Raw genomic sequence first — 15555 nt, 5'->3', positions numbered from 1 at the left:
ATTACAAAATCTAAAACCTAACCACTATTTCGTCAACCCAAACCAAAATTATAATTTCGTTTAATTACAAAAACTAAACCCTAACCACTATTTTGTCAACCCTAACCAAAATATAATTTTGTTTAATTACAAAATCTAAACCCTAACCACTATTTCATAAACACAAACAAAAATACATTTTTGTTTGGTTGTAAAATCTAAAGCCTAACCACTGTATTATAAACTCAAACCGATATATATTTTCATGAATTCGATAACACTGTTCATCAGTGATTAAAAGCATTCGATAACTTTTTTTAAAACATGTTAAATAATATGTTATCGCGGTAAGTTACATATTATCCGTTAAATTGAGTATTTATATAAACCGGTAATATAAATATTTTATACAAGTACGTAAATATATATGTATGATAAAACTGTATAAAACAAATAAATAACAAAATAATAAGAAATAAACTGAATGAAACACACATTGTATACTGATTTGGTTATCTGGTAACACGTATTAAATCAGCTAACCTCGGCGTCATCAGTTTCGTCAACCACATCATCTTTATCATGGCCCACAACACGTTTTTTTGTTCCAAAAAAATTCAGTGTAACAAGTGTGTAGGGTTAAAATCGTCAAAAAAATATCCACCTAATTAAAAAAAGATCAGTGACATTTAGTTAATAAAATGGTCAACTGATACTATGACTTACAATTTCCCTCTAATATATCCTAATTGTAAATAGCAAAAACAAATTATAATAACTGAGTGAAAACAGTCTTATTCGTTCATAAGGACATGAAATGAAATGAGTGAAAACATGAGATATGCTTGAAACAAATAAAGCATGGCAAATGAAACTAATTAATAATGTTTTTTTTTAATCTAATTAATAAACTAACTAATTAATAATGTATCTCTATCTTTTTCTTGCTTTTTACTTTTCCGGTTGCCTTGGTTGGTTGGTTGATTTATATAAACTTGGAACATAAGAAGAGAACTTAATTGAGTAAGAATGTTCAACATCCTCCAGCTCTTTCGATATTCACATATTTTTAAGTATGCATCAACTCCATCTCCAATGATGTGAGCTTTTAGGTCGTCACTGCGGAGTAGATCGAAAATTAAAGCACAGCAACTTTCTTCCCCTCGTCAATGAAGAAACAATGATTGGTAATGCCAAAGAGGACGAGTGAGTGGTGTGATATCCATTTTCAGAAACTTGCTCCACGACACCGTATTTGGATCAATCTTATTCGTAACCCAAAATCTCTCTATCGACTTAAATGGTTTGAAGCTATTATGTTTAAAAGCGAGCGAGCTGCTCTTCTGAACTCATAATCTCTGCAACATGAGGGTTACACGGTAAAAGTAGACGCGGACCGAACCTCTCTTTTGCAAAATTGTGGAGAAAAGATCACACATCGGATGATGTGAGGGGACTTCAATAATATATAAGGGATTAGGGTCAATCCACTCATTGCCAATTGGTTTTGAGTTGGAAGCCCATAACAAACCCTAATTTAACATGGTATCAGAGCCCGAACACACGCTGACCCATTAATTAATCCGGCCCGGAAAGAGGCCCGATCACCCCATTAATTGATGGCCCAAAAAAAGGCCAAATTCCATTGAGATAGCTAGAAGAGCATTATCTTGAGGGGGCGTGATGGATTCTGTCGAGATTAATGGCTAAAAGAACCATTATCTCGAGGGGGCGTGTGGAGAAAAGATCCCACATCGGATGATGTGAGGGGACTTCAATAATATATAAGGGATTAGGGTCAATCCACTCATTGCCAATTGGTTTTGAGTTGAAAGCCCATAACAAACCCTAATTTAACATGTGGAGAAAAGATCCCACATCGGATGATGTGAGGGGACTTCAATAATATATAAGGGATTAGGGTCAATCCACTCATTACCAATTGGTTTTGAGTTGGAAAACCATAACAAACCCTAATTTAACAAAAATCAAAACAGATCACATAACACCCTTCTTTGCAAAAGTCATTGTCTTTGACAAGCAAAAAAAAAAAAAGAAAACAAGTAAATACTAAACAGTGACTGTGGGATCACTTCATTAAAATCAGACAAAAAGCAAACCTTACAAATGCCAAAATCATCATCATGACATTGACAAATTCATGGGTCCTCCTCTCTATAGTTGACACCTTTAACTGAATTTTTACATGTAAAACTTATGGTATATGATTATTTTGCATACATTCCTAAAAATGCATGTAACAGGTATGATCGTTCCAGACGTGGTTATATGAACTGACATTACACCTCTCAAGATTCAAGAATCAAATATACATACTCTTTCATTCTTTTGCGATTCAATTTCTTCTTTTCTTATTTTTGCAAGTTTCTGAAGTACGTAAATACACAGCTTTTGTAAAGTTATAACAAAAACATCCATTTGTGATCATAGGCTAATTATAAAAACTTTAAGTCGTATATAGATATAACAGATCTTTTTGAACTCTTTATTTATAAACCTTACGTGACAAATGCTTATTTAGCATAGAAACCTTGAAAAATTATTGAAAAACTATGCATGTCACATCCGCCACGTCGAAAAACAAGAAGACATCTTCATTTATTTCAATCATTTTCGATACTTTATTGCATGTGAAGGTTATTCTTTACCGATATACCACACACACAAACCATACAAATAATATATAGCCAGGTAAACTAGGTACATATATATAAACTGGAGCATAATATAAAATTTTCAATTATCAATTGATGAAGAGCTGCAAACTAAATCAATAAAGGGATCATCGATTTAAAGGATGCTTTAATGTGTAATCAGCAATAGCATATTATAAAGTTATGTCCATGTCTAATAAAAAGATTTTCATAAATAATATTAATACATGCAATGCCACCAAGCAAAACGTGATGTGTCCCTATCCTTTGTTGGATCCCACTTGTGTGCCTGCATGAGATGAGATCCAATAATAAGAAGAAGAAAAAAACAATTTTACGAAATAGGCTTATTAGCAAAAGATGAGTCACCACCCTCTTAGATCGAATCCAATGCATATCCTCCTCTCTTTCCTTTATGCTTTTCATGTGCCACATTTCGTAGTCAGTACTCAGTAGTTTCTTCTTATATATTTCATTCTTTCTTCTCTTTTCATTTTTCATTTTTTATTCTCTTTCGATTACCTTATCATGAATGGTTGAATTAAAGAAAATTACCTAATCATAAATTTGTAAATGTATCATAAGTAAAAAATCTTGGCTTTTAAAATTAAAAAAAAGAAAAAAAAAAAAAAAAGAAGAAGAAACGAAAATGGGTTTGAAAATTAAAGTCGAGATACTTTTATTGCATAAAAAAAAAGTGAACTAAATTAACATTGCTGATTATAAATTTTAGTTCATGCAACTAAATGATAAATAATTCATACAAAGATACAACCATGAGGATCTTAATTAATTAGTAAATACAAGTGATTAAAATACCTCCTGACCTACCTACGTACGTACCAAATCTTCCCCGTGATATATATAATATAACCAAAAAAATTGTTTATGAGTTGACCGATAATCATGAGCTTGTTTCTTATAATCCAAGAAAAATAAAATAAAGAGGAAAACAGAAGCAATATGAAATAGACGAAACGTGAAAATATAATCAAATGTTTGTGTATAAACTTTCACCATTTTGATTCTCCTTTGGTAATATATATAAAACGAAAGATTCAATACAAGATAAAAGATTATGAAAGTAGAAAACTAACTATATATTTAATATATACACATATATTAATTAATTTTTGTTTCATAGATATATAGGTTCATAATAATATTACGAGCAAAAAAAACTAGACTAACCCTGCCAAGGCTTTGGGTGAAGCTGCTCAGAAGCAGAGGTATTGATGCAATTCCCAAGACCAGCAAAACTTAGGATCTCGTTATGTGACATTAACGGTCTTAACCCCAAGAAATCTCTCGTCAAACCTTCTCCTCCACCGCTTTTGCTCTTGTCTGATCTTGTGGCTGTAGCTTCGTTTGTTCTCAAGAACCCGCCAAACGCTTCGTCGAATGCTTCTTCTCCACCTTGATTATCAAACCCGGAAGCGTTGTAGTCTTGAAACATAACTTGACTGTTGTTGTTGTTGAATGCAGATGGTGACGTCATCATGGGCGCCATTGTCGTCGTGAGGTTTTTATTATGAGTTGACCTCTCGAAACCCGTGGTTGGTGGTAAAGGAGGTGTCTTTGTAGAACCCATTTGGGCTGCTTTCTGGAGCAATGCGGTGGCTGACATAGCCGGAGACGCAAGAGAGAACAAACCTCCTCCTCCACCGTTACTAGGGTTAGGGTTTGAAGATGTGAGATCGCGTGGATGAGGAGCAAGCCAAGGAGGGATACTATGGTGGTAACTGATGTTATGGTCATTGTTTTGTTGCTCTTTCTTCATGGAAAATGTATGGAGATGGTTGCTGCTACTGTTTCCATGGCTAGTACCATTGTTGGCATGTTCGAAGTGAAGGCTATTGATGATGTTGTGGGAGGATGAAGATGAAGAAGAGACGTTTACGTTTGGTTGAGTTTGATGTTGATGAGGATAAGAAGAAGATTGATGAATCAAAAGAGGGTTTTGTTGATTGTTCTGGTTCTGTGGCAGTACTACTTCTCTTGCGGTCTCTTCAGCCAATGCTTCACAAAATGCTCTATGAGTTATGAAACTATCCCTCCTGTTAAATTTACCACAAACAAACAAAAAAAAAACTCATGAAATGATCAATAATACGTTAATCAATAAGAATAAAGAAAAGTTTCATCTTTTTTTTTCACACACACTGAGAGAAACTTAAAAAGTCATGTGGTCCATCTAAAGCATGTAGCGATCACATATGAATTATAAGATGAATGATTAATGCAAGGAAAAAAAAAATCATAATAGTTTTATTTTTTTTGAAGGGGGAAAAAGAAATGAAGAAAAGTACCCTGAACTAGTTCAATAATATAAATGAAGATTCTTTTGAGCTACCAATTTTGTCCTCTTTCAAATTAATTGAAATTACTCATAGCACAACAGATAAAACTGTGTACCATGTGTCCCTCCAGTTCTTACAACACCACATCGTATATCTCTCATATTCATCATGATCATTAATATCGATTTGTAATTACTTGTAGTATATTCTTAAAATCAATTTAATAAACAGAAATCAACGAAAATAGAGTTAATTAAATATGTAACGTTGGAGAGGGGATTAATGTTTTACCTAGAAAAGAGAGTGCCACAGTCACATCTGTATTCTTTGGTGCCACAAGTCTTAGAATGAGCCTTGCAGTCAGATTGAACAGCATACTTCTTAGAGCATTTGTCACATTTCCACTTCTTCTCGCCATGTTTTCTGCAAAAATGCTTCTTGATACCGGTTAAGTCACCGAGAGCTCTAGATGGGTCATGGTGGACACAAGTTGCTTCTGGACAGACGTAGACTTTCTTCCTTATCACTTCTTTGTTGGATCTTTGTTTCAGCTTCCATGGTAGATTGTGACCTCTTCTGTGAAGCTGTAAATTCTGGTCTCTTTGGAAACCTTTGCTGCAGATCTCACACACGAATCTGTTTGTTGCCATTAGTGTTTTTGGTGATAAAGCTATTACTTCTGATTCCGGGTCTGAAAATTATTTTAAAAAAAATACTGGCCTAATTATATAATGTCAGAAAAACTCAGTAAACACTAATATAAAGTTACAGTTTTATTAAAATTTTCATCTTGGTTTTTGCTCAACAGTAAGCAAAACTATATCAACCAAGCCAAAAAAAAATAATTCAAAGATATATACACTAAAATAGGTGGTTTTTGGAATTATTTTGCTTAGTTAGAATAGAGATGATAAAGAGAACAAAAAGGGTAAAAAGAATATTCTTTTTGGGGAGAAAGACCCATAATTTCCAAGAAGATGACTGTATCAAATAATTGGATCGGTTCCAAAACCAAGAAAATAAAGAAAAGAAATTGTAATATTTTTAAATCATTACACGAACCTGGATTGCCTGGTTGGTTTCTCCTTTTCTTTTGAGGCTGTGAATCTGGAAGACAGAACTGTTCTTGTTGTTGTTGTTGCTGATGGTGAGGGAAGTAATTAGAGCCACTAGCTTCAGTTATGTTTCCCGAAGAGACACTTGCTTGATCACCAGAAGCTGATGTTAGATTCGACATATTCTCATCTTGTTGTGGTTGATGATGATGCTGATGAAGTAACATGTCTTTGTTCATCATCACCAAACGAAACAAACAAAATAAAAAACCTTAAAAAAAGAAAGAAAGAAGAAGAAGCAAATATAAGTTAGAAATCGACAAACTTTGTTCAGATCTATTATCTATATATACAGACATATATATACTGATAAAGATTAAAAAAAAAAAAAAAAGAGCGAGACAAAAGAGAAGATTAAACAGAAACATACAAGAAATGAGACTCTCTCTAACTCTCTATATATATATAATCTCCAAACTTTTTTGATTGTGTCTTGTGTGTATATATATATATATATATATTAACTTCCTTCTTTGGCTTCAACCCAAGATACAATATCTATCCACTTTTGCTGGTTCATGTTTGAAATCAACACGAAAACAAAATAAAAGGTAACAACAAATTACAACACAGAACTACCTAGAAGAAGTTTAAAGAAAACAAAAAAAAGAACAGAAGAAGAAGATGGGATGGCAAATCCAAAATACCTAGAAGTAGAGAGGGAGAGAGAAAGAGATTGTGGTGGACAAGAGAAACTCTATTATCTTCTTCTTCTCTCTCTCTCTCTCTGTATTTGAAACCGAGTACTGATGCAAAAATATAAAATTAAAATAGGAGAAAATTAAAGAAAGAATTGGTTAACCCTACCGCTAAGAAAAAAATGGCATTTTCTGCTCTTTTTTATTTATTTATTTTCGTAGAAATATCAATATGTCCTTTCTTTTATCATTACCTGCAAAAAAAAAAAAAAAATCCGTATTCTTTCGAAATTTAAATTATTGAAGATTTTTATATTTGTTCATTTTTATTACAAGAATGGTGGCTAAAAGATAAATATAACTTTCTCACAAGCTCTGTGGAAAGCTTGCAGAAAGAGCTCTTTGCAATTTTTTTAGTTTTCTTTTGTTACATCTCTCGAGAAGCAGTAGACATATACTATATTACAGCTTTGGAATTATAAATTTCACTATGTTCCATGATTCAGAAATTACTAGTTTACGTATCGCACCAAAAAAGTTTGTGACACAAAAATACTTATTTACGATCAACTAGAGTATTTGTCGACCAAAATGAACTTTAACTAATTCTTCTGAGTTGAAAGTTTTAACTATTTTTTTACAGCTTTATACTGTCATTTACAGAAATTAATAAGCTATGATTGAGTCATTGATTATATTTGAGGATTTGTGCTAAAAAGGTAACCTTTCTCTTTGCATCTTTTTTTTTTCTTCTTTACGATTTGATGCTTTTCATGTTAAAATAAAAATTGAGAGAGTTTGCTTCAAATGGATTGATGAAAAGAATTTAAAAGGATTAATAATCATGTGTCAGTGCCGCATGCCCTAACCTACTTTACGACCCAAATATACAAAAATTTCTAGAAGATTATACAATTTAATGGAAAATGGATATTAAATATTACCCAAAATTATTCATACGTATAAATGTATGATTCAAAAGTTGAAAGATTATTATACCAGAAAAGGAATGATAGAGAGAAGTGGAAAATTTTCAACGTTCCTAAGGGCCGCCGTGCCAATAAAAGCCATGCAATATATACAAATAATAGATTTTTTTTTGAAAAAGTATATACAAATAATAGATAATAATACATTGTATTATCACTACCGTTTCATCGTTATTAACTATTTAGTATTATATGAAAATTTTAATACTCAAAACATATTATTTGTTAAACTTTTAACAAAAAAAAAATGATGAAGACAAAAAAACATATTAGTATAGGTATGATTTATTAGCATATACTTGACTTCTTTGTCACACACATGACTCCGTGCTTCTTTACCGGAAAATAAATTAACTTGCCTTTAAAAAATATTGCATTTCCAGACAAATATGTAATCCACGCTACCATGTAAATTTACAGGACTTGAAATGTGAACTGTTGTAAAAATATGTGTTTATGGTATGATCCATTTTCATGTTTTCCACCATTTTAGTATTTTTACTTTTAACATAAATGTGGAAAGCAAAAGATATAAATATAAATAGAAAAATTTCATAGATGTCCACTCGAGTGTCGGAGTCATATACTAACTCGCATATATACCTAGTCATATTCAATTTGGTGACTCCCATGCATCTAGAATATTACATTAGTCTGAAGTATGAACTATAAACTTACTAATAACAAATATTAGTAGTCTGAAAATAATATGCACTTGTTCGACATTACCATGATATGTAGTATGATACATTACAAATTTACAACATATTGCTAGAAATTTTACTACACGTTTGCCGCCGTCATATAATTAATTGCGTTTTGCATTTAAGTAGAAACTGCCAAAACCATTAATTACCCTTTAGTTATTTTCCTTAACAAGCATGCACCAAAAGTTTTAGGGTAAGTCTTACACACTTAATTAACTAAAAAGCGGTGTAATCTGAAAATGAATTACTAATAGAAAATGTTTCGTGTTTTTGTCTTGTTCTTGTTTTATTCCACAATTATTTTAAAGCCTTTTTCCTTAATAGTGATTTGTCCGATCCTCTTCCCAATATGAAACACCAGCTCACCCCACACATTAAACTAACTTTATAATAGGAAACCCATTAATCTAATTATATACAGTAATGTTTTTAAATTTGAATATAAACAACCTAATTGGGGACTAATAGGCCTCGTAAACCACACAATCTCGAGGTCATGTGGTTTAAATTAAATCTTCACAATCACACATACGGAGAATCCACTAAATGATGATGTTGAAAACTGAGTCTCTCGTATATATAGATCTGAAAAAATAAACACATCGTCCATTCTCAGTAAACTATGAGCAAAACAGTAAGGCTGACATGAAAATAAAATATCAATTTAGATGAAACTACTAGCTTGGGAGGTGGGAGAAGGCAATGTATTATATAGTAGTATAGTATTTAATTTATTCAACAGTCCTGAAATTATGGGTCTATAAAAAAGATTATACGTCTCTGTCTCCATGTCAGCTATGCATGGCATAGATTAATAAACATATATATCATATTCTGACACAACATAATTAAGTATATAACTTTTTTTCTCTAGATCATTAGAAATCTTGCATGTGTTAACAAAGTTTTTTTGTGATTTTCTAATGACTAATTGTGATACATGAGGACTAGATCTGATACAACGTATAAGAACAAGGTAGCCCTGGGCAAAATATTCGTTAGATTCGCTTTGTTTCGATATTCGTTTCGATTCGATTCGAAAAATTCAAATATCTATAAGATATTGAACCGAAGCAAATATGAAAATCTAGTATTCGTAAAAACCGAAGCAAATAACAAATATTGATTTTTTTGTGCCGAATATCCGCTTCGCTTCGTATATTTATATATATATAAAAATATAAATTATTATATAATACATATAATATATATAATATGTGTATTTATAGATTTGGGTATATATATGATAGGTCTATTATTTAAATTATTATATTTTGGCTTGTTGGATTTTTTTTTGTTGCTAAATGTTGTTTTAAGCAAATAAAACTTTACTACAAAAATCATTATTAAAAATAAAATGTGAGAATTTTATGGACGGTGGTTATATTTCCTTCTTATTTTGAAAACATGTCAAATATAAACCTCTAATATTTCATATTTTGCACTTTATATTTATGTACTATATGTTTTTTTATTTCAAAAAAAATTAGATGGTTCGAAGCAAAGCGAAACAAGTAATTCGCAAATATTACGAAAAATCCGAATATTCGAAGTACCGAATACTCGAAAATTTACGAATCGAAGCAAATAGCAAAATCAACTATTCAGTCGAGGCGAAGCAAATAACAAATATCACAAATTTTCCGAATATTCGCTTCGTGCCCAGGGCTAGAACAAGGGTCTTGGTATAACATAACTGAATCGTTCTTTTTCTTGTAATAATTTAAGAGTATGAATGGTTTGTGAGTTACAGTGCAGTAGAGAGTCAATAAGTCACAGCTGCTGAGAGAGTTCACGAGCGGAGCAGCACATATCAGGAAAAAAAAACAGTAGGGACAACTTTTGTTATTATGAAAATGATTGAGCTAACATAAAGGACCCCATCTCTATTTCTCCTGTTCAACAATTCAATTCAATACATTACTTAAATGATTAAGTTAACACCCCCAAAATTAAAGTGTTAATTTAATTTCTCTTTCTTTTTTAACAGTCGCACCTAATAGTTGATTTTTTTTTTCTTTCTCGTCGACGTCGTTTTTAAGGTTCTAGTTTTTTTCGTAAGACGTTAAAATAGTTCTACAGCCAAACTCTCTAATAGTGTAGTTTAGTTATATACAGTAAGTTTTTTTACAAATTTTGAAATTTCAAAAAAAAATGCTTAAGAACTCTCTCATTTATTGTTTATAATAAGAAAGAAAAGGATAATGTAAATTTTAAGAGGGAATCCTCCTCTCATATGTCTGTCACCTTCGGTAATAGACACGCGTGAGAGCGACCGGTCGAGGGGGACCGTACCGGACCGACAGGGACACGTGCCATGGGATAACTGGACTGTAACTTGAACAGAGCCATGCAATCTGGTCGCCGACTGGGCAGACGGCCCTTATGAACACATCCGTTCCCGTGTTTTCCGTTTCTGGTCTTCCTCTTGCCACTGTCCCTATTATCAAAACGTCACCGTTTCTCTCTCTCGTGGTCCAGCTGTTTTAATCAAACCGGTTTAAGAAAACCGAAACTTGTATATAACCAAACTGCTTACAATAAAAAGTCTGTTGAGTGACTTTGTGAACACATTACACAAAGACAATAACAACAAGAGAAAAAAAAATTGGATATTTGTATAAGGTATGATTAATTATGAACCGTTTATACCGGGGGAAAAATATGAATAAACCGAGTCAAATTGAGATTGGTACACGAAGACCATCGTAGCTCAATTGGACATCGATGCCTTCTGTGACCATTAGTTTCTCCAGTTCTTCGCTCACCTTCTCGTGGTCCATCAAGTGCATCATTCCTTCAGAAAGAAAAAAAAATAGAACAATATTACTCAAAGTTTGACCAAGAAAAGGATGTCTATCACAATCTTAGATAGATACTATTCATTGACCAACAAAAAAAAAGAAGATATATACTATTCAAGATGTGATTTAGCAGATTGTACCGGTGAAAAGGGTTCTTTTTGGTTTGATTTTCCGAACTTCCTCTAACGCCTGAAGGATGGAAACAAATGTGAATTTGATGATTGAAAATAGATTGCCAAGATAAAGAATCAAATATAAATGAGGAGAATGGAAGCAAGCTCTATACCCTTGGGAGGCCAAAGTGTGTTGCTGAAGACCGGTCAGGCCTCAAAGCATCCTACAGAGAGGAAGATATGTGTCTTGGGTAGTCAGCTATCTTTGTCGAAGGAAGAAAAATAGACGTGATGGGTGAGAGAGTTGAGATTACCATAATTAGGAGATCACAGTCTTTAAGGAGCGGGTAGGTTTCTTCCGGTATGTCATTGACATCGCTGCATATATTACAATATGATAACTAAAGACTCTGATATTCGTGAACAAAAATGGTAGAGGGAAGTGTGTGTGTTTGTTTACCTTATGTAGCAGACATTACCAAACCGGAAACCAAGGGAACGGTAGTTACTTCCATGCCACACAGGTAATGGGGTGATCTGAAACAGTTAAAATATCCAATTCATTGCCTTATCATCTGATCATAGTAGCCTTGATGATTATAAGCCAGAAATAATGGTGTTACCTTTAGATCATTTACCACAAATGGTTGGTCCTCTTGTATGATTTTAAACTCCAACTCTGAGACTGCAGCACCGGGTATGATCACACTTGTATCAACCAAGTAATAATGGGTCTTCTTCATCACCTGAGATTCACATGTCAAAGTGGAGAGCCTTATTTAGCAACTGAACTATTATCGTGAGAGACGAGGGAAACATTTTGGAGTGTAGGTAAAACAGGTAAACCTCAAGATCACGCATAGCAGTGTAAATCGGTATGTGAGGTTGGACATTGTTTGTCCAATCACGGAGATCATCAAGACCTGGATAGCACAAAACAAAACAATGGAGAAGAAGACTTTCAATTAAGGAGACAACACATGTGTCTACAGGAGAAAAAAACATGGAAAGCAAATGATGGTAGCAAGATTTAACTTTTCAGTTTCAGAGACCTCCAATTGCGTCAGCATGAGAATGAGTAATTATAACCGCATCAAGTGTTCTTAGCCTGACAAGAAAAGCACAACTAGGTATCATAGGGATGGCCATAGAATCAACGATAAAACAATCACAGTGTGACAGAATTATTATAAGGGACTAATGATAAACAGAGAGTTCAACTGAGCATACTTGTTCACAGTATAAAAAATAAAAAGAAGTAGTGTAAGAAGCATCATAATCTAATAGGGGGATCCAAGAAGTTTAATGACATTTCATTTTTTGACAATTGGATCCTTAATGGTGGATGGGAAGAAAACTAACCCGAAGGAGGGAAACCATTTAAGCGCACTATGGTAGAAGAACCTGCCAAAACAAGGGAGTTAAGAAGTCAGCATACAATAATGTAAATGAATGTCGGATGCTCTATGATCAATCATACCAAAATTCTTATATGGTGATAAATAGAAAAATCACATTCACATTAATCATCTCAGTGCACTTACTTGCCACAATCAATGAGGATGTTACTTGTCCCGGATGGTCTAATGTACCGAACAAGAATGCTGGTGTTAAGTCTCCTATTCTTGTTTCCTGGTTCTGTTGCTTTTGAGCAGACCTAGAAAGAACCAAACGGGATTCTTTTTTTCAGTGGGATGATTGCATTGAAATCGTTGATGAATCATTAAAAGAAGAGAAGAGATAAAAGCGAAAACAATACCAAACATGTTTTCAAAGGATTAGTGAGGCAGCTGACACGAGGAATCCCTTCACTGGTTCCGGTACCCAAAAATACAATCTCAGAATGTTCATTGGATGGTGACACCAAAGCATCAGCATTTGCAGAATCTAATAAAGCACAAGAAAGATAGTAAGTGTTGTGTTACAACAAAAATCTAATACAAAAATGAATGCTACAAAGAAGCCATTGATTGACACTTATAAACAAAAAATATCAGAATGTTCAATGGATGATGGCAGCAATCGAACACGACAGACGTAGTCAAACAATGTATGTACAGGATTGAGTAATTGATTATAGTCAAACAATCATAGAGAGTAAAGTCAAATCTAGTGGAAATCAATCACATCAAAGGACTCAGATGTTGTAGTTGCAAAATTATTGAAATTGAGTTTAAAAAAAAAGAGAATAGATAGATACCCACTGGATTGGAGGCAAGCCTGAAGAATCTTGTTGAGTGGAGACCTCGTCGTATTTCTAGAGATGAGACTTTGGCAGCGGAGAAAAGATGTCTGGTACCGGAGAGAATCGAAACAGGACAAGGAGCGATGCGAAGGGCGAAGTGTGCCTAAACCCAGAGATAGAACCGCTGACATAGCAGCCATTACCAAATCCTGAATCCGGTGGATCAAGTGCAACGTTTTCGCTATGGGTTTGGCTGGCTCGAACCCTCTCCGACCGAAAGTGATTTCTGATACACACGTTGTCGTTTTAACTGAGTATAATAAATAAAAAAATCATGCTCTTTATTTCCACACAGATTTGGGCTTTTAGTTGGGTTTCTCTTTAACTGAGCTTCGCACTGGGTCGAAGAAGTCCAGTGACTTTTGTTTTCAGAATTTGTAGGGATGGTGATGATGATGTGTCGTCGTCTCCAATTATTATTGGCTGGAATACAGAGAGAGGTATAAACAAATTTGATTACGTACATAAAGAGGGGAGATTCGTCTCTCTCTCTCTCTCTATCCTTAATTTGAGTTCTATCGTAGTCCGTGTGAGAGAATGACGACAATATCAGATCTTCCATGTGATTTGGTAGGGGAGATACTCTCAAGAGTTCCATTGACATCTCTGGGAGCAACACGATCTACTTGCAAAAAGTGGGAAGATTTATCTAAAAAACAGATTTTTGGTAAAAAAGCAGGAGCAGCAGCCGGAGCAAGGAAGCAGTTTATGGGGTTCATGATGAAGGATTCAAGGGTTTGTTCCTTGAAATTTGATCTCCAAGGAATCCGCAACCACGGGGACTTGGTTGTTCCATCTATAAACCAAGTAAGTCTACTTAAGCAAGTCGAGGTATCTAGAGTCTTTCACTGTGACGGTTTGTTATTATGCGTACTCAAGGACAGCTCGAGGCTCTTGGTATGGAATCCTTATTTGGGTCAAACCAGGTGGATCCAACCCAGAATCAATTATCATGAATTAGACAGGTATGCTATCGGATATGACAAGGACCGTCACCACAAAATCTTTATTTCAGAAGATCTTTCTATGGAATCAGGAACGTTTATTCTAAACTTTGGGAACTTTGGAAATCACGGTCTCGACAGAGGAGAAGAAACAGAGGAAATAGAAGAAAATAGAGAGATCAATGAAAACAGAGAGCTTGGTGACCCACGAGATAATGAAACAGAACAAGAGAGTGTAAATGAGTCTGAGCAAGATTATGAGGAAGAGCAAGTACAGCCACAAACGGCAGCACCGGAGTTAAGAAGATCACAAAGACAAGTCAAATTGCCCGGGTATCTCAGTGACTTTGTGCTTCTAGCAGAAATAGAAGGAGAACATCTCTTGTTGTCAATGAATGAAGAACCATGGGACTTTAATGAAGCTAATCAACTAAAAGTATGGAAAGATGCTTGCGAAGAGGAGATTGTGTCTATCACAAAGAATAAAACGTGGAGCTTAGTAGATCTTCCCATTGGAGCTAAATCGATTGGTTTGAAGTGGGTCTTTAAGATAAAACGAAATTCCGACAATAGCATTAATAAATACAAGGCAAGGCTCGTGGCAAAGGGATATGTTCAAAGACATGGAATAGATTTTGATGAGGTTTTTGCCCCAGTAGCCAGAATTGAAACAATTCGGTTTATCATTGCATTAGCGGCATCGAAAGGATGGGAAGTACATCACTTGGACGTAAAGACTGCTTTTCTTCATGGAGAAATAAAAGAGGATGTCTATGTTAAGCAACCAGAGGGATTTGTGATCAAAGACAAAGAGGAGAAGGTTTATAAGTTACATAAGGCGCTTTACGGACTTAAGCAAGCACCCCGAGCGTGGAACATTAAGCTTAATGGGATTCTTGGAGAATTAAGTTTTAAAAGGTGTTCTAAGGAACCGTCATTGTACAAGAAGCAAGAGAAGGAGCATCTTCTTATTGTGGCTGTCTATGTGGATGATCTACTTGTTACTGGTTCAAGTATGGAAATGATACTCGATTTTAAGAAAGGAA

The 15555-nt window shown here is 34.1% G+C and overlaps 2 protein-coding genes across 8 annotated transcripts; both read right to left on the bottom strand.

Annotated features, from left to right (window-relative positions):
- Positions 1 to 2888: 2888 nt before the first annotated feature.
- LOC17891851 (protein indeterminate-domain 11) lies at positions 2889 to 6777 on the bottom strand. 5 transcript variants are annotated; one of them, XM_023786545.1, is made up of 5 exons: positions 6017 to 6416; positions 5246 to 5645; positions 3846 to 4711; positions 3027 to 3065; positions 2920 to 2943 (listed from the first exon to the last, which is right to left on the bottom strand). In XM_023786545.1, exons 1-4 carry the CDS (start codon positions 6249 to 6251, stop codon positions 3031 to 3033), a joined length of 1536 nt encoding a protein of 511 aa, XP_023642313.1. In that variant the 5' UTR covers positions 6252 to 6416; the 3' UTR covers positions 2920 to 2943; positions 3027 to 3030. The 5 variants fall into 5 exon arrangements, with proteins under 5 accessions (XP_023642314.1, XP_023642313.1, XP_006296703.2 ...); XM_006296641.2 differs by lacking the exon at positions 2920 to 2943 and adding an exon at positions 6717 to 6777 and having other exon boundaries at positions 2967 to 3065; positions 6017 to 6280; XM_023786546.1 differs by lacking the exon at positions 3027 to 3065 and having other exon boundaries at positions 2889 to 2943.
- A 3697-nt stretch (positions 6778 to 10474) lies between these two features.
- LOC17891525 (putative hydrolase C777.06c) lies at positions 10475 to 13798 on the bottom strand. Of its 3 annotated transcripts, none has more exons than XM_023785922.1 (13): positions 13525 to 13798; positions 13080 to 13207; positions 12865 to 12977; positions 12683 to 12724; positions 12373 to 12428; positions 12167 to 12243; positions 11944 to 12066; positions 11781 to 11857; positions 11635 to 11698; positions 11494 to 11544; positions 11348 to 11396; positions 11056 to 11200; positions 10475 to 10934 (listed from the first exon to the last, which is right to left on the bottom strand). In XM_023785922.1, the coding sequence occupies exons 1-12, from the start codon at positions 13703 to 13705 to the stop codon at positions 11082 to 11084; spliced, it is 1080 nt and encodes a 359-aa protein (XP_023641690.1). In that variant the 5' UTR covers positions 13706 to 13798; the 3' UTR covers positions 10475 to 10934; positions 11056 to 11081. The 3 variants fall into 3 exon arrangements, with proteins under 3 accessions (XP_023641690.1, XP_023641691.1, XP_006298000.1); XM_023785923.1 differs by having other exon boundaries at positions 10475 to 10884; XM_006297938.2 differs by having other exon boundaries at positions 10888 to 11200.
- Positions 13799 to 15555: the final 1757 nt, after the last annotated feature.

This window comes from Capsella rubella, unplaced genomic scaffold, assembly GCF_000375325.1.
Source record: "Capsella rubella cultivar Monte Gargano unplaced genomic scaffold, Caprub1_0 scaffold_3, whole genome shotgun sequence".
Taxonomy (NCBI): Eukaryota; Viridiplantae; Streptophyta; class Magnoliopsida; order Brassicales; family Brassicaceae; genus Capsella; species Capsella rubella.
This window is presented reverse-complemented; position numbering and strand designations above follow the sequence as displayed.